Source organism: Macrobrachium nipponense, chromosome 20 (genome assembly GCF_015104395.2).
Source record: "Macrobrachium nipponense isolate FS-2020 chromosome 20, ASM1510439v2, whole genome shotgun sequence".
In the NCBI taxonomy this organism is placed as follows: Eukaryota; Metazoa; Arthropoda; class Malacostraca; order Decapoda; family Palaemonidae; genus Macrobrachium; species Macrobrachium nipponense.
Window position 1 is genome coordinate 65,475,611 of NC_061089.1, and position 19,726 is coordinate 65,495,336.

General features: G+C 37.1%; 1 protein-coding gene across 20 annotated transcripts in view; it reads right to left on the reverse strand.

Annotated features, from left to right (window-relative positions):
* The window catches only part of LOC135226765 (plasma membrane calcium-transporting ATPase 3-like), a 538,460-nt gene that overhangs the window by 101,599 nt on the left and 417,135 nt on the right, over nt 1-19,726 (reverse strand). For 19 of the 20 annotated variants that reach the window (XM_064266580.1, XM_064266568.1, XM_064266575.1 and 16 more), the window contains 2 exons: nt 7,544-7,612; nt 6,672-6,899 (listed from right to left, as the gene is read on the reverse strand). In XM_064266580.1, coding sequence (XP_064122650.1) covers nt 6,672-6,899; nt 7,544-7,612 — 297 coding nt within the window. The remainder of the gene's footprint in view (nt 1-6,671; nt 6,900-7,543; nt 7,613-19,726) is intronic. The other variant, XM_064266560.1, reaches the window with a different exon arrangement.

The window sequence follows — 19,726 nt, forward strand, 5'->3', positions numbered from 1 at the left end:
ATCTTCCCGGCTCCCAAAACTTCAATACTTCACTACAAGGTGTAGGTCAAGACAATAGGAGAGAATCCTATGCTCCCTTTGTGATACCATTCAAGTAACTAAAATTCACAAGGTACAGCCCCAATTTTACACTTAAAAACTCTAAAAATCATGAGACATGAAGAACTAACAGCTTGAAAGCTAATGAGGTAGAGACTTGTAACATCTTTAGCTTTTGCTAAAAAGGAAGCAAATGCTTCTCCTAAATCTGAGTGTCTCACACAAGATAAAGTCCATTAGGGTAACGGGCAAGATGTTTTAATCAGGGGACAAGATGAGTTCTTGCCATAACACCCTGAGTTATAACTGGTTCAGGGATTCCAGTTTTCTAGGAAATACCAGACCATCCAGCCAGGCAGAGAGCCCTCTATTTCTCAGCCCCCGAGAGTGCTTCAGGCTCCCAGAGAATGAGCTGGCACCAGGCTGTAGTTATTGTCAGGAGTTCTAATTAGAAGAAGAAACTAGAACTTCCTAAAACAAGAGCTTGTGGACTGCCTTCAAACCTGAACTTTCAAATCGAACGGAAAATCTATTCTCCTCAGAGATAGTGAACGCTATTGGGTGCTCAGAGCAAGAGCTTGTGTCATGGCAAAAGCTGGTGCTGAGCTGTCAAAGTCTCTCAGCAAAAAGATTGGGGGTTTCTTTATTTCTACATAATTTATAAACTTGTCTCTTACTAATTCATTATAGTATTTTCTTTAATGAATTGATATTAGTGCTGTTTAAATGATAGGGGCAGTCCCCAGTTGACTGTAGATCTCTTGTTGAAGCGAGGTTGTCTGTGAAGACATGGTGGGGGAGGTGCAGGATCCAACCACAACCGAGCAGGTTAAGGACCATGATACAGACCAAAATAGGGCTAAGCGGATCACGGAGCTTGGAGATTGTCTGAACATTGTATAGTACCTCCTTGATCGTCATGAAGGGCACGAGGAGAGGAGGTTTGATGTATGACACACCATCATGGAATCTGATGTACATGCTATAGGGATGGTATAGTCACAAAAGGAGGAAGATGTGGATTCCTCAAAAGGGGCAAACAAGCCACAGACAGGTCTGTCCCATAGATTCCACATATCCCACCAATCCGGGAATCGACGGTCCCCTCCTGATGTCACAGGACAACTGATAATACAGGTAAAGGGAGACATGGGGTAAAACCTTTCTTACATAAAATATTAGAACTCTGGTGCCGTCTGAATGTACCACAGTACGTATACGATTTCACTAAGATCAAGCAGCATTGGTGTTATGTGAAGAAACTTTCAAATTGATAAGAAGAAAGTGGAGGGTCCGTCTTTCCAGGAATCGCTCCCCAGAAAATCCAGTCCACAAAAAGGCTCCCCAATCCAGCACCAAAGCACTGAAAAGACATTCATGACTACATTCGCAGATGAAGGAACTTCCTCCCTGAAAGTTAAGTTCAGATGGAGAAACATTTTAATACAAGAGGACTAAGGACTCTGGAGAAAACCTGTGCTGTTATGAGGCTGACACTCAGATCCTAACAGTAGAAAAACCTTGACTTGTGACAAGGGTCTAATAAACTTCCCGAACTGGCAGGGACAAGGAAGGGTGCTTCCTGCATCTCCAAAATCTATTCTATCGCCATGAAGATTAAATAAAAAAGTTTTCTGGTTCATCCTCATTCACTTTGGGCATGGCTTTCCTGAAGAGCATGGCAATTCACAGCCCAAAGAACAAATATTAGGATGTGCAGAATCGCTGACCACCATACAAGTACAAGCAGTCCCCGGTTATCAGCGGACTCGGTTAATGGCGATCAAGTTTTATGGAGCTTGTCTAGCTCCATAAAATCAGTGATTTATGGCATCATAACGGGCTGAGTTTTGGTTAGCAGTGCCATAAGGTGCCAATAATAGTTATGGTGCAACAGAGGTCCCATTAAGCAGTTATCGGCGCCATTAACCAAAACTCAGCGACTTAAATTGCCAATTTTTTATTAATGGCAGTTTTCGTTTATCAGCACCCTGCCAAGAATGGAACCCCACACCGATAACTGCGAACTGCCTGTAGTTGGTATCTCTGCAAACAAACATACCACCAAGAGAAAACATAAACATCCATGCAGATTTGACAAAAAGTGGACTACATAGATAATGCTCAGCGGGGACTCAACAATACCCGTGCATAGAACTACGTATATGCAAAGGAAAATCTGAAAAGTTATTAATGGCTTAAAAATTTCTAAAACTGTAATAATCTGGGTACTGTGATTTTATGCAAGACATACAGAGGTGGCCACTGAGCACATTACTAAAGACAGGATCAACCAGGTATTAGCTAAGTGCCAGGTGAGCTAGTAGCCCAGACACCAGACGTACAATGTCGTCGGGCTAACTCGTAGCTATCGGTGTCAAACCAAGCTCAGCGAAGGCACCGCTAAAGAACACTCATGTAAGGATCTTGGCTAAACGGCCCTCCAAAATCCTATCACAGCTAAAACTATCTCCTGCTACATTATACCCTTTCACTCAATCAATTCTGGAAAGGAAAGTGTGGTACTGCAACTTTGCTGCAGTAGCGAACAATAGACTGCAAATTCGCTATTAAGTTAAAGGGGTGAAAAACATATCAGAACTTAATTAACAAACAATAAATACTAATCCTGCAAAAAGTGTTTTGAGGAAATAAAATTCATTTTTAAAATTGGTTTGGTTACAAATGCAATGTTTACACTACCCTACTCAAAAAAGACAGTAGCGAATGCAACGTTTACATTATTACGCTATGTCTATCAACTCGGCAACACTTTACATCATTACGTTTACTCCTCGTAAAGATGAGTTAATCAAAAGGTTGTAAGTTCGCTACTGAAGCACTGTTATCGAACAATATCATGTCCATAACAAACGTAAATATTGGTTTGACAAACCAATGTTTAAAGTCTGCCACTCAGCAAAGGGTAGTTAATCAACTGCAATTTTGAAACAACAAAACAACAAAAAAACTCATCCTGAAGCTTTCAGCTGAAGCTACTCGACTTTTAGTTTGAATAAAGTCCAGTAAATAACCGCAAAAAAGAACAACTGCTGCCAACAGCCGATGTTATCACCAACAGTTGCAGATACGGAGCATTGTCTGCCGAATCGTTGCTAACCCTCTCGCCAAGGGGCAAGACTGGTCACCTACACAAAACACAAAGTGTCGGTGTCGTTACCATGAAATTTGAATCTGAACTGCTGGGAAAAAATTAAGCTATTAGCTATATAATTAGTAAGTTACTAATATACAAAAGGGGTTCATAAAGAGCGTTTTTCTCAGCAAAGGAATCAGAGTGGTGAAATGAAGCAATAGTGCAAAGGCTCTGTGCTTACATCACTTGTGACAATAATAATCAATTCTAGAACAGAATAAGTATACATACACAACTAGCTCTGGATCTTACCAACTCTCAACTTTCTTGCCTAAGGGACAAGACTGGTCACCAACACAGAACACAGAATATTGGTGTTGTTACTGCAAAATTTGAATCTTAACTCCTGGGAAAAAAAGAAACTAATAGCTATGTAATTACTTGGTAAGTTTCTTATATAAAACTAGGGGTTCACAAAGGGCAAAATTTTTCTCAGCAAAGGAATCAAGAGAAGTGAAATGACAGAATAGTACAGAGGCACTGTGCTTACATTGCTTGTGATAAAAATACTCAATTCTAGAGCAGAAAAAGTATACACAACTAGCTCTGGATCTTACCAACTCTCAACTTCCTTGCCTAGCTTATTCTTAAAAGGCAGAGTATTTGGATTACAATCTGGCCTAACTTATTCTTACCAGGCAGAGTATCTGGATTACAATTGTAATAGCAGCATTAAATGGATTTCACAATTCTTAACCCCTTACTAGGCAAACCTGAGATATCTTGTGATCAGCGTTCTAAAAAATTTTTTACTTACAAGATGTCTCACAAGTAAAAAATTAAATGCTTAATGTAGGACTAATACAAGATGTCTTAGGATTCAGTGTTGTTTTAAGGCTAATTCAAGATATCTTGTTTGACAGTGGTAAGCATCATTAGTAGCACTTCCATGGTCATCCTGGTAATTTTTTTTTTTTTTTGCTTCCTTTTGCCTGATTTTAGGTAAGTTGGTAGTTTTATTTGTCATCTTAGACTGTTTATATGTTATATTATTGATTTCTCACATTGCTCTTGTGTCTTTTGTTAGCTAATTCCTTGACATTTGTGATACATTGCGTAACTGGCAATCTTGAGAGTTCTTTTGTTTATTTTTTATCTTCTCTTAGTCTGTTTTTAGGTAAGTTTGGTTGCTTTAAATGTCATCTTAGACTTAATATATGTTATATCATTGATTTATTGAGTTGATGTTGTGTCTTTTGTTAGTCTCTTGACCGTCTGATGAGTACTATATTTTTTATTTCTTCTTTCAATTTGTTTTTTATTCAATGATTATTTTCAAAAAGACTAAAACTATGTAGATGAGATATTTCATGATTGACCAAAATAGGTATAATTTGTACAAGATAAATCATTAATGACAATAAAAAGGTTTCAAAACGAGTTTCTACAAATCACTATTTATATAAAATAATCATAATTTTATGTTGAAATTAAGAAGTATAGTCTAAACTTATATTTTCAATTAATTGAATAAAACTGGAATCTTTTTGACACATTGCTACAAAAAAATTAGGTCCATTAAGGGGTTAAGCAACTCCAGATTAGTATCTTCATTAGTTTACTCAGTCTCACGCATCAGAAAATATTAACATTTAAGATGATGTAGGATGCACAGTGAATGCTAATGGCAGACCGAAGCAACCATATGTGACAACAGTGATTAATACTCCCAGTTGTTTCCATTAAGATTAACATTCATAAATTTTAGACTTGCAAGCAAACTATTAGCTTTAACCCTTAATGGACAGAATGATCCTAGGGAGTATAGTAATAACAGGTTTGGGGTGGTGGATGGATTGATCCTGTAGATTAAAAATATTTTCGTTTGTTTGTATGGTGTTTTTACGTTGCATGGAACCAGTGGTTATTCAGCAACGGGATCAAAGGCTTTACGTGACCTCCCAACCACGTCAAGAGTGAACTTCTACTAGAAATACACATCTCTAACCCCTCAATGGAATGCCAGAGAATCGAACTCACAGCCACCGAGGTGGCAGGCCAAGACCATATCAATCATGCAGTATGGCGCTGGTATTAAGCGATGTTGATTTGGAAAGAACGGGCGAGAAAGAGGTGCCAATAATTCTATAACCCATAAATTCACTAATGGCAACTTTTACACTGGCTAAAACCACGAATTGGGCATCTCAGGACTTTAGTTCTGTTTCTAACTTCAAGGGGGAATGTATTAAGTCTTATAGTAAATTTGCTCGTAAATATACAAAGGGGTTGCTGTTGGTTTTTTTCTTGTCTTTTACGATAGTATGTTGGTTGTAAATGTTATTTTACATAGCAAAGTGCAAAGAATTATTAGAGAAATATGTAAAAGTAAAAAAAGTTACTGAATCTTCGTTCTCGGTAAATTTACGTTCAATATTTTTCAACAAATATGCTAAGAATTTGTTACTAGTTTTATTTCTTATCTGTTTTGATATTGTGTGAGCAGTAATTATAATTTTAAAAATAAAAATTATTTATTAGAAAAAACATATGTTGGTAAAATTTACGACTCTTGTGGTAGAGGCCCCACAAGGGGTTGTAAATAGTAATTTTCAACTTCTTGTGGAAGGTAGAAAAATTTTTTTAGAACTTTTTTTCTTTCACCATGTACATTTGCATATCTTCCTCTTTCCATTGATTTTTTTTTTTGTAAATTGGCCGACCTCAACGTTTACCCGGCCTGAGGAGCTGCATATCAATATATTTACCCATCCAGTAAGGGTTAATATGAAGCAAAAAGAACCACCATTGTTCAGGTTCCTTTGTGCCGAGATAGCCAGCTACTGTTAACGTGACAGTTACAGACGAGTTCCTGGCACAGCCAGAGCCAGGTAAAGTCAAAAAGAGGTTTATATGAAATAATGCTTGGAAATATAAAAAAAAAAAATCCATGTGATGTTTATCATGGTTCTCTGCATGAGCATTGTCAGAAGTAAACACAAAAACTTCAGAGGGGAAAAACAAGAAAATAGTAACAACGACTTCTCCAATGAGGGAAAATCTTGTGGATATAGTGACAGAAACAAACATGGCAATCAACAATAGTGAGAATAAAGGCTGCGTGCTAAGCAGAGTGAAGTAAGGACATCCCTCATATCCCATTCAAGGTTAGAGGTGCTGATTAAGCCAGAATTCCTGCCAGACTGTCTTAACCCATCATTTCTTAGACTTGAGGTAGACTCTATTGTTATTAGTTCCCACGTATCAGAATAAAATTCCTTCCTACATGGAAGCAGACTGACTCCAAAAAGCTTATATTCATCTCCTAATTTCCTACAGAGACTACTTATTCCTGCAACTTACAAAAAATAAAACAACTGCATCACATAGAGAATAATTAAAATGTCAAAAACCTTTAACAAAAGCACCAAAGTAGGACTATATCTTAGGTTAACCTAAATAACTCATAACAGCATGCACAGAATAGGGAATTTATAGAATCATTCCCATTTAAACTGCTATCTGTAATATTTACCAGCATAACCAATCTGAATTGCTAACTTGGTGAGCTTTGCTTGTAGCACTGATTTTTCATGGCCTCCACCTCCACCTCCACCACCACCTCCTGACTCCTCTTCACCTCCTCCACCATCTTCTTCTTTAGGATGTTTACTATTTCTAACATCACCATCAGCATTTGCAGAATTGGACGTGGCATGGTGAGAATTTCCTGTCACTGCTCCTCCCTCAGCAAATTGTTTGTCTGAAAATCAAAGATGAAAATGAGCACTTTGAAATTAGGATGTGAATCCACTTAACCACTGCATTCCAAAATCTACATACATGAAACTGGTTTAAGGATCAAACTTTCAGTGACTTAAGAGATGGAATAATAATAAATTACCATATCATGCATTAATATTGTTCAATCTTAAACAAAATTAATACATCAAAATAATTAACATGATCCAGCACTCTAAAGACATTAAAAATTCTGAAATAAGCTTTGCCAAAACAATGACATCTATACAGTTATTTACCATAGTTTCATTTACAGAAGCTAAATTACACTGAGAACACACAAAACTCCCAAAGCTACAACAACATGAATGAAGTCTGGAACACAAACATTATGAATAAAAAGTCAAAAATTAAAAGTAGTCAGCAGTGATTACAATGAACATTGTCTTGGCAAAAATACTGTGAGTAAAACAAGAAGACAAGACAATAAGAGTACAGTCTTCAATATCAACAACAACAACAACAACACAATAACATCCAATCATTTGTATAGCTGGGAACGGTAAAAAAAGATGAAGAAATAAAAGGATAAAACCGATCCTGAAAAGAAAATAACAGGTAGTAACAGGAGGATATGTGAAGTACTAAAAGCCATGGGAGCCATACTAGGATTGGCGTCAATCAACTCTTGTCCTAAGTCGCCCTTCTTCTGTTTTTTCCGCTGCTTTTTTGCCTCTGTTTGGGGCACAAGCGATGATACATGATGATGGATTCAGGAGGCAACAACGGTAGTGGTTGGTTGGTTGGTTGGAAGTCAGGGGTTACATGCAAATAAAAAAAAAGATATAATAGAAATAAAATCATTAGTACTGTACTAGTTGGGGTATAAAAATCAAATCCATAAGCTTTATGTGGCAGAGGTAAGGATATGACTTAAATTACTTAAATCGTTTTAAAGGACTACTGGTGAAGGAGCTAAATCATTTGCATAGAGTTTAAAGTGAGGGTTTGCAATCCATTTCCTATCCACCAATAAGCAATTTCAACCATAATCACAAACACCATCCTGTCTTGCAAATTATTAAAACATATTTACAAGAAACTCCATGCATTAAAGGAGTAACAACATATCTCTTATATTTTCAAACTAAATATTAACTCCATAAAAATCCATCTAAACCTTGAAAATACATGAAGCATTTGCACTTTTAAATAATTCAATTCTTTCCAAAATTCCTACAATGAGACATTCTGGAGGAGATCAACATTTTTATATTTACTCAAATACCTTCATGACCTAATGGGCAAATGCTTAGTTAGCTCCACACATAAAAAAGGTGTTACTGTCTGCAGTGGGTGAAAAAATAAAGTAAGGACATGCATGGGATGCAGCCTCTATAACTTCTGGAGAGGTTATCAAAGCAATCTCCCATTGTTAAAGGAATACTGTTTGTATCAAATTTAGGCCCTGTACTTACCTTAACCCTCATTCTAGATAAATAATAAACCTATTGTGAGACTTGACATTTCCTAAATAAAGTTTCTAACATTTTTAATGAGAATATTTCAGTAAAAACGTTATTCCAGAATTCTTACGAGCTCATGCTTGTCATGTCATTACAAATCACACCACTATGTCTTTTAACTTATGATGTACATCAATTGGAAGAAAAAAAGGTAAAGAATAAAACTCTAAACAAGTCTTATCAACCAATAGTTTCTTTTAAAGGACAAAACTCCTAACATGACACCCACTGCATTAACAGTCCTTACTTCTCTCTCTCTCTCTGTACAACTCAATCTACTATTAATAGATTATATTCTTGAAAATATCATAATCTAGCTGGTAAGACCTTCCTTTAACATTTCTACTATTACTAAATGGCCCTCATTCAAACAGCTACACTAACACATAACCTGCCTATATAAAGAACCTAGCACTAAGCAGTTGAAGGCGGAGAGGGGGGAAAAACACATTGAACTTAAGAGCCCTTATTAGGCTCAAAGGTCTTGATAAACTAATCCTATATAAGAATAATAACAATTGGTGATGGATTACAGTGTCTATGTTAAAGCTTTTAATATACTTATATAAAAAGGTGAAGAAAGGGACACTACACAACCTAATGGTACAAGCAGCAATAAATTAAAATAAAAGTTTAAGAATTTGTGTACATATCTGTAATTGCAAATTGTGTACTGAACGGTATTACGGTTGTGGCACAAAGTCTTTTTGAGGGTTGGGTAAAAACTTTTAAAGTTCAGGTGAATTACAGCTACCTACAGCAATTTTCTTTCTGTACAGGCTATTTCTATGGGGGAATTTATGATTCATTACCATACTAACTGTTTACATCCAACAGAAACACAAAATCCTCTCAGTTAAAAACGACAAATATACTGTTCCTTTAATTTCTCAAGAAATTAAAGTTTATAAACAATAAGGATAAAAAGAACATTGATTCCTGAACTCAAAACCCCTTAATGCTCAGAACGCAAATGTGCAATCTAATCCATTGTGCCATGCAAGTGCAAGTGATAAAATGAGGAATGGAAGGTATAGAATCTGCTTAAATGCTCCTTAAAGAGAATACATTTGTGTGTCGACTAAACGAGAAAATGCTTGTCAGCAACCCCTATGGAAATTTTTCAAGCGTTGTATTACAAATTTGGACACTGAAGACCAACAGTGGAAAATGGAAAGTAGATCAGTGGTAGAAGTCACCTTCTATTTTCTAACAATAGAAGGGTAAGTTAACGTCAAAAGAATTAAATGAATGCCTTATTAACAGTGATATTAATGAGAAGACACACATGACCCTGGCTGACTCGGGCACCCTAAAATGAACTAATACTCTCAAGAGGGAGATGTAATTTGTGTTAAGTAAGAAAAGACCGCTCTCTAAACCAAGATGAAGGTAAACATCAATGTTGGTGTAAAAAAAAAAAAAAAAAAAAAATAATTACAATAATTTTAATCATTATCTCATTTTAATGACAACTTAAAAAAGAGAAATGCAATAATTTCTCACTATCTGCACTGATTATGTTCTTGGAAAATGTGAATTGCAGTTTCAAAAATCAATAAACTTATTAAAAATATTGCTTTTGCAAGCTCTGAACATGTAAATTTCCTTGTGTTACTGTGCATGCATATCTTACATATAAATACACTTAATTTATCTAAAACATTTTCTCTGAATTTGATATCCATTTTCCAATACTATACAATTGATGCCATATAAAATTTCATCAACAAGACTGGGTATAGAATAAGAGAGAATGCTAATCTAAGAGAGGACTAAAGCGAATAACTTTATATCTTACGTGACTAAAAACATGGTTCAAAAGACCTTTACCCATTCGAAATGAGTTGAGACATCATTTTTAAGGTTTTAGCACTTATGTGATCTAGAATCTGTGATTTTGCAGATAATGAGGAATAACTGTACACAACACCAATAATGTATATAACTCCAATAAAAAAAATGAAATGGAGAGTAAGACAGTCAAATTGTCACCGAATTGCATCCTAACATACCAAGGTAAAAACTAAGGACAAAATGGAGGTCCTAGCTGTTGGCCAGCCACCACATACCTACCTTCCAATAACCCCAAATATTACACGAGTAAAAAAATAATACCAACTGTACAGTTCTTTGTTAAACTTATGGTCAGATGTCTAAGCTGATGGATGAATATTTTTGCATAAAACAAATTTAATTTCCTTGAAAATATAAAAGAAAAAATAAACCTTAAACTGCAGCAGCTACTGTCCAGTAACAAAACTGGGCATAACTTATCAATAGCAGAAGTAATTCACCATTTCTGTACAGGTCATTTATATACAATATCAAAGGTACATAATGTAAGCATATAAATTTGATATGTTGTTTTCTTAAATTTACACAATTTTCCAAACTAATATGTGTAGAACCCAACCCTTAAACAAGAGGAAATGATAAATATCAGAAAATCTAAGGAACTTATGGATAAACAATATGAACACTATACTATTTGGGAGCAAAACTTGGAGTATTATAAACTAAAATACTTTATAATTCTATTCCAAAGTCTTTATCTACACAAAAACCAAAGTAACAAAAACAAGTCAGCAATGAAAAATGTTTAAAAAATTCACAAATACCCATCCTTTCCACACTTTAATCTAGATACACTTCTACAATTTGCACGTCTTAAAACTAAGAACCCGAAAATAAGTTTGTCATGTGCACTCAAGTGTCGTTTCCCAATCTAAAAAACGGTGCTGTCTTCCTATTGTGCATTTCAGTCAAACACAAGTACCTCTAACCCATGGGCAAACACAATAATAGTAATGATCATATAAATCCAACACCCAAAAACACTCAATCTTAATTAAAATAACCTTAATAATAAAACTAAGTTCTATAGTACTACCACAGTAAACCCTCTTTCACTAATACAAATGATTTAGCAAAAATATAAAAAGTGCAACATACAATAATTAAATTAGCAGTGTTACTGACAATTCTAATAATAAAAAATTAAAAGTGTCTGTCAAGTATAACTAACGGAAATTTTAGGTTATCCTACTACCAAATAATAAAATATCGCTAACCTTCAGCAGCAGGTCTAATGTGCTACACTACAATTGGATTCAAATTCATTTCAGCATCTATACAATGAATTAACTAACATGCCTACAGTACTCTAAAGACTATGTATCTTCATGAAAACAACCATAACCTTGGCAATGTCATTCTTAGAGCGACATGCATAGTTAGAAAAACCGCCTTTATAATCATAGAAATGTGTAGGAAAGACAAGTGGCAGAAACAACTTCAAGAATTCTACATTTTAAAACTTACGTAAATATCTTATCATTTAAGAACTGTTCGTCTATTACCAAAGTATCCCTTGACTCAAGCATATTCTCCTAATACTTAGGCTTGGCACTGCCAGACTTCCAATAACTACTTGCAGATTTAATTAGTTTTAGAATAATGTGAAGATAAAAAAAGTCCAGTTCTTCTTAGTTCATGAAGAAAAGGATCTTAAACAATTTCATCCAAGAACATTGAAAGATATTGTACTGAGAAATATCAATCAATTCTAAAATAAACTATAACATATATTCATAACTACTACTGTATTGTCATCTTAATACACACTGCAGTTAACTAATGTCCTATACATCACAATACATATACAAATGCCACATCAGATATGGTTGATATACATTCTAACAACTTTACAGCATTCAAAATTGACTTTCCTAATGATAAAGCCATTCCCTTGAATGCTCTCAACATATTCCAATAAAATCAAGCAAATAATTAAATGAAAAAATTAGGATAAATATTGTGATTTAGGAACAAAACCATTACTATTAAAGGAGAATGACATTTATAAATAACAAAGATCCCAACATAGAGCAAGCCTAGACCCATCTCCAGGACATTAGTTTTTCATTCTGCCCTGAGGGGCAAATATACTATGCACAAGAACCTTTTGCCAGTAACAATTGGTATATTAAATGAATTCTGGTACCATTGCTGAAGAACTTCACTCCTACTAAAGTCAAGTCAAGAAAGACATTTCCTAATCATTCAAGAGTACTCCAAGCATTCTGTGGACAGAAGTCATATTCATGAATTAAAAACCTAAAACTAAAATTAAGCCTTGTGGGAGGAAATGTTTGGGAGTAACTGAATGTATATTAAAAAACAATGCTAACTGCTCTTCACTTGAGATTAATGATTAAAGGAAAAACTGTGAATGGCATACAAGAATTTGGGCTTCAGAAGCACTTAACGTTAACCACAGCTAAGTGAAAAAGGGAAGAGACAAGATGAGACAAATGAAGGAATATAAAATTCTGTATGAGCTACTTTAAAAGGTGCTACTACAGGTTTTATAAGATTATGCCGATAGATCTGTGCATAAAATCCCTGTAGTTAGAGGAGGATATGGCCAAGGTTCAGGTAGCTTACTTCTCTACCATGGAATTTCCATGATTATATGTTGAACCAAAAAACCAAAAACTTTGAAAACTTTGTCAAAGGGCTGATTCCTCTCTTGGGACTGACATTACATAGCCTTAATAATAAGATCTATTTCCACAAGCTGGATAATGTGGACTGTGGAACTGAGATAGTAAAAGTGGGTTGGATAGAGACAGTGAAAAATTTACATCCCAAATTACTCCAGGTATCAGAATCCTCACTAAAATTCTTTTCTTTTAACATATTTTGCCCTTCAGCTGAAAGTTATTCTTTATTATGACAAACTTATTTACCCTAACCAACAGGTAATATGATATAGTTACTGATCATCTCAAGATGGAGCGATAAGGAAATTTTTTCTTAATTTACACAACTTTACTTTGACATAAATGTGATTATCTTTCAGGAAAAAGTTGAATTGCTAAACTGTCAATAAAAAATATAGCAGATGAAAAATACAACCTAGTTACATACCTAATAAATATAGAATCTACAGATGGTTTTATATAACTTCTAAAAGGTAATGGTAAGAGAAATTTTCCTGCTATTGTGTTACTTGGTTCAAATATGTACTACCCTTATTTAAAACAGTAATTTTCCAAAATTAGAACACTAAACTAAAGAATTTTCAGTAGTCCCTTTAAAATTATGCATATTAAGATTCACAATACAGAATTTGCACAGTTGTAACAATAAGGCTGCTGCCACTTTCACTTCATTAGTTTTATTTTTCATGGTAATGATATACTGTTTCCATATCAGTCCAAGTTACCCTGTTCCTGAAGCTATATTATAAATCCAACACTATTTCAAGGAATGAGGTAACCCATATTATAGTAATGATCCAACCATTCCCAAGTCGTACAGATTTTGAGTTAAACCAACAGAAAATGAAAAAATCCACACAGCTGAATTTGGTACTTAAGTGAAGATACCTGCTTGCAAGTTAAATAACTTTTTGAACAACTAGTTCATAAGGACTAAATAACTAAGACCCATGCTTTAACAAAACAACAGCAATAACAGCTCATAAATTTTTTTTTTTAAATATCATCTTATTCATCAAAAATATTTCATACTCAAAACCCTTCACCAAAAACAAGTTAGCCAGTAATGATAGCAGTAGATAGTAATAATTAATGCAGACCTCAATATTTCTAACCATGCAACCCAATGATGTCATAAAGACCATTCTTATGTACAAACTAAAGGTATCTTTAACTTCATCAAAAACATCACCTTGAATGAACTCTATTTATATTTGCTCTCTAGTGGACACAAACATAAGTTTCCTTCAAAGTGATTAATCTGTTAATTCATTAGGATATGTCCACCACTGTCTATATACAGCATCTCATGAAAATTCCACCAATGCATGAAAAGTTAACAGCCAATTCACTCCTTTTGTGAAGAAACCACTTCAATGGGAGGGATAACCACCGCCCCAGGTCAGGAACCTATTTACATTATAGGAAAATATGATTGTAAACTACATGATAAACTTCATAAAACACTTTCAAGTAGTATAGTAATATAAAAATTTCTATTGTTAAATGTAAATCAAATGAATCTATAATGCAGTGGGATATACATTTTGACTGAGGAAAAATGACAAATTTTTAAATCTATTTATATTTTTCATAGCTAGCAAACCTGAGGTCTTAACAACAGGATATTTTTCCAAGCGCCAGCTGGTAACTGGTTAAAACATTCAAAGATTGTAAGCAAGGAATCTGTGAGATCAAGGTGAAAGCTGGTCAGAGACCGTGCATTGAACCTTGTGACGCTTCAGTCTTTCCCCTACCCAGGAGATAATAAAAGATAGAAAGGGGCGGCTAGAGGTGGGCAGTACACGTTAAGACCTCAGGTTTGTTAGCTATGAAAAATACAAATTGATTTAAAAATTTGTCATTTGTTCACATGCGGAACAAACCTTTGGTCTAGACAATAGGATAGACTTATACTTGGATGGTGGTACAAGTATCCTGAACCGGCTGGGAGTTAACCCACCTGACCACCTCTTTAGAAGAACAAGCTCTATAGAAGGTGAACTAATGCCTGTGAGAAGATGAATAAACTGATATCTAACAAGTCAGCCATCTGAGTTGCAATACTACAATGATATATGAGCAGATTCATTGCCTTCAGGGAACTAAAGAAAATTCTGACTGTTCAAATAACAAACCATATACTCACGGGGGTTTGTTATTACCCCTCACTCCCCCTTGCTAGAGAGCAGAGTATTTACTACTGAATAGAGGGTTTGATTATTTGAAAAATGCATAAAGCAAACTATCACTATGGCTACCTTACTAACCTGTATCAGACCAGTCCAGCATATGAAGAGTCTATTCCTCAACCCGCCCATAGGAAGAAAGGAACCAAAAGAAAGAAAGAAACCAGCCAACTCACTCATTCTCTCTTCCACACAATTATCCTAGGTAAGATACAAAATTGCCTGGTGAAGGGCAAAGGGTGAGTTACACAATTTGTTGGGCAGCCACTACAGGGCCCAAGGAAAATGTGTTCAAAGACCTGTGGGCAACATCTCTCTCTGGTAAAAAGATGTGAACGTGGATTGGCGCAACCAAGTACCAGTGTTCAAAATCCTATGAACAGCAAAATTTTTCTTAAAAGCCAGAGAGGAACTTATGCAGAGACTCAATGACAGAACCATCAAGGGACGAATAAGCTTGATTGATTGCCTCACGTATCCAAAAAGAAATAAGTGTTCCTGGAAACTTCTTACCTGGACAGACCAGTGCCAACAAAAAGCCTACGACACCCAGGTCTGCGATGTTGAGTCCTTTAAAAATAGCAACGTAGGGTTCTGACAGGACATAACAAGAGCTCTTGTGGGTCATTGTCCAAAAAGTCATTCAAAGATGGAATGGAAAAACAGGCAAATCTGTCATCATGCACCGAGGGATTCTGGGCCTTGGCCACGAATTCTGGGACAAACTCGAAGGTCAGACTCACAACCCCCTGGTATGTTTTACATCATAACTTAGGCCATGAAGCTCCCCCACTCTCTTTGAAGAAGCCAAGGCCAAAAGGAAAACTGTCTTGAGCATCAAATTTCTGTCTGATGATCGACGCAAGGGCTCAAAAGGAGCTCTAGTAAAACTGCTCAGGACAAGCGAAACATCCCATGCTGGAGGCTTGAGTTTCCTTGGATTACAGGTCTGCTTGAAACCCCTGAACAACAAGATTTCCCAGGATGAAGAGATGTCTGCACCTCTCAAGCATAACACCAAATTTAATGCCGCTCTGTAGCCCCTGATAGCAGAAACTGGCCTTTCTCATCCCTGAGAAAAACCAAAAAATCTGCTATATGCTGAACAGAGACTTTGAGTGGAGAGAAACCCCATTGACAACACCAATCGCAGTAAACTGCCCATTTCTCCTGGTAAACTGCTGAAAAGGACTTCCTGAGATAACTGGACATATGTCTCGCTGTTTCCTGAGAAAAACCTCTCGCTCGGAGGAGATACTTGATAGTCTTCATCCATGAAGAGACAGGGATTCTACTGACTGGCAAAACCTTTTGATGCAAGGCTGGCAAAGAAGCTACTGCTATGGGGGAATCTCTCTTGGAACCTCTCACAGAAGGAACAGGTCTGGAAACCATTCTGCTTGTGGCTACAGAGGAGCAACCGAAGTCATCCTGAGATTCTGAAAACTTGATACCCTGTTCAGAATTTGATGCATCAAGCAAAACAGAGGAAAGGCATACATCTAGAGGTTGTCCCAAGGGGACCAGAAGTCTTTGAATCTCCATTACAGAGACTAAAGATGAAGATGACCATGAGGGACCAGCTTCTCAAGAAAAGACAAAATCCCCAGAAGTACCTGCCACTGGTGTGCTGGCTGTTCTGGTTGTGATAAGAACTTGCGTGCCACTAACTGCAACTTCCCCAACCTCTGGTCTGATGGAAAAACTCTTGACACTGCTGTATCTATAACCATACCTAGATAAAGAACTTTCTGGCTGGGAACGAGATTTGACTTCTCTAGGTTTACGAAGATGCCTGGCTCCTAAGTAAACCAAAGCAGATGATCTCTATCCTGTAGCAGTTTCTCCCTGGAGCTTGCTAAGACCAGCCAGTCGTCGAGGTATCTCAACAGGCGAATCCCTTGAGTATGAGCCCATGTCAAGACAAGGGTGAATACCCTTCTCAATACCTGAGGGGACGTGGTCAACCGGAAGCACAGGACCTTGAACTTGAATACCCGCTCTACCAGAGCGAAGCAAAGAAACTTTCTGGATGAAGGATGAATAGGGATCTGAAAGAAAGCATCCTTTAGATCTATCAACAGCAAGAAGTTGTTGTCCCTCACTGCTGCTAACGCTGTCTGAGACATCTCCATCTTGAATCTGTCTTCCTGACGAAATCTTTCAAGGTGGAAAGGTCGATTATTGGTCTACAGTTGCCTTTCACTTTTGGTACCAGGAAAATGTGACTGTAAAATCCTGGAGAATGCCCCATTACTTCCTCTATTGCACCCGTCCAGCATTTTCAACAGTTCCTTCCGAAGAGCTAAAAACTTTGGGGAATCGCGAGCATATGTCTGACCGAGAAACGGTCTGTCCGAGAGGGGGGGAAGAGAAGATGAATGGTAGTAGACATCCCACCCACAGAACATCTATCACCCATTTCTCCATTCCATAACCTTGCCACTTGACCCACTGGCCTGCCATGCATCCCCCTACTCATGGCAACGGAGAGGGAGAGGCGCCCACTCTATGGACGACCCCCTCTGTCCCTTTCTCTAGACCCCCTCCCAGGCTTGTTAAAGGCGGGATTGAAAGGGACGCTGCTGCTTGCTAAACTTAGCCTGAGAGGGGGCCTGAGAGACCCTTGTCGAAGCAGAACCCTTAGATGACCTTACAGGTGAAGATCTTCATACCTGTCTCTGAGGAGGAGGAGGAGGAGGAGGAGGATTAGGAGGTGGAGGGGAGGATGGAGGATGGTAGGAGGAGGAGGAGGAGGAGGAGGAGGAGGAGGGCAACATAAATGTGCCTCCGACTTGGAAACCGCCTGATGGACTAACCTGTCCTTAGTATTTGCCCTTCGTCGGTCAATTGTATTTTCTAACTCATTCCTCAGGAACAAGAACTGCGAATCCAGGAGATCCCTATTCCTGAGAGCTGACAAAGACTTGAGTCCACTGAGCTCGCCACCTTGGATAAGGCTGCATCTCTTCTGGCTAAAAGGAGGCTGGCCCACAAGTTCGCACTATGATGGGCCAGGTAAGAAAATGCCTTACCACTGGACTGCAACAAACTAGTGAGAAAAGATGAAGTCACTAATCCTTCTACAGACCTATACGAAGCAATAATGGCTATCGTGGTAGACCACAAGTCAAGCCATGAGACCATCTGGAAGATAGAAGCTGCCGAAGTCTCCATAGCTAAGGCCTCTTGTGATGACAAGGAAGGACCTTCCAACCTAACTTGGTCTAAGGAAGAAACTTGGACAATCCCTTCAAACATAGAGAGCCATCTCAGTCCGACATCAAAGCATTCACACACTGCAAGACAGACTGAGCGTGGCCCAACAGGGGAAGTTCAAACAAAGTCTTAGGATCCTGACTGGCACCCAGCAAGGTTTCTATGCATGTAAGAGTGATGTAAGAGTGATAGAAGACTGAGTAAGTGTCCTACACTCAAGATTGTTGAACCCACGAATGAGATTGACAACCTCTGTAAAGGAAGACAAAAACTCTTGAGCACGGAAAACCCTGAATGCCCGGGCACATGCGTTGATGAGGCCATGAAGACTCAAAGGAAGCCATAATAACAAATACACACACCACACACGGACAGAAACAACTGGCTTGGAAAGAGAGCAAAGTGTAAGCGTCTACTCCCCAAGGAACTTAAGGAAAGACTAAAGCGTTAATAGGTCCAATGCACAGTCTCTGACCAGCTTTCACCTCATACACGCTGGCGTTGCAAGATCTCACAGATTCCTTGCTACACAATCTTTGATTGGTTTAACCAGTTACCAGCTGGCGCTTGGAAAAATATCCTGTTGTCAAGACCGAAGGTTTGTTCCGCATATGAGCTAATGACTTTAATGAATTCCATTCCACCCAAATTAGCCAACCAACCACATATCTATCACATACCTATCTGGTATCTGTTAAATGAATATAAGAAATTCTCCACTAACAGAGCAACACTACTTGATACCTAAGCAAACCACCAGCAACTACTATGAATAACAAAGCCCAAAGGTGTTGAGTTGCTACTGGCTACCTAAACTAGTCACAAATGACGAATTTTACAATATTTAGATTTCTTGTATTTCTGAACAAATGCAATGACAATAAGACACTTGTAACTAATGTACCTAGGTAATAACTGAAAAAATCAATAACCAAAATCAAACCAAGTTAGCTGGTTTGTTACACAATTATCAGTATTTTTCAAATAAACATCATGAATTAGCACAGAGAATTGAAAGAATGGTCAACTATCTTAACAACATAACGTGACTTTCAAAAACAATAATAGTTAGTCTAGAAGAATTTCTTTGATACTGCCAAACAGTAATCTGCACAGAATGCTCAACATCACAGGTTAACAATCACAGCTGGCAGTGCATGGTTTTAGGTTTGCCTAAACCAAGACACAAAAATGGACAGCACTGATCGTTACAAATTATGAGGGGTATAATTTTCATATTCCGTGAAGTTCGTGTACGTGTAAGTGATCTTAACTGACACTAGGTTAAAACGAGATTTTATCCTACAATATAAAGCAATATGCTGTTTGTACATGATTTAACAATGCAACAAATTCATAGTCATGATTAACACAATAATATTTGTAGATATAGCTTTTAGAAAATAC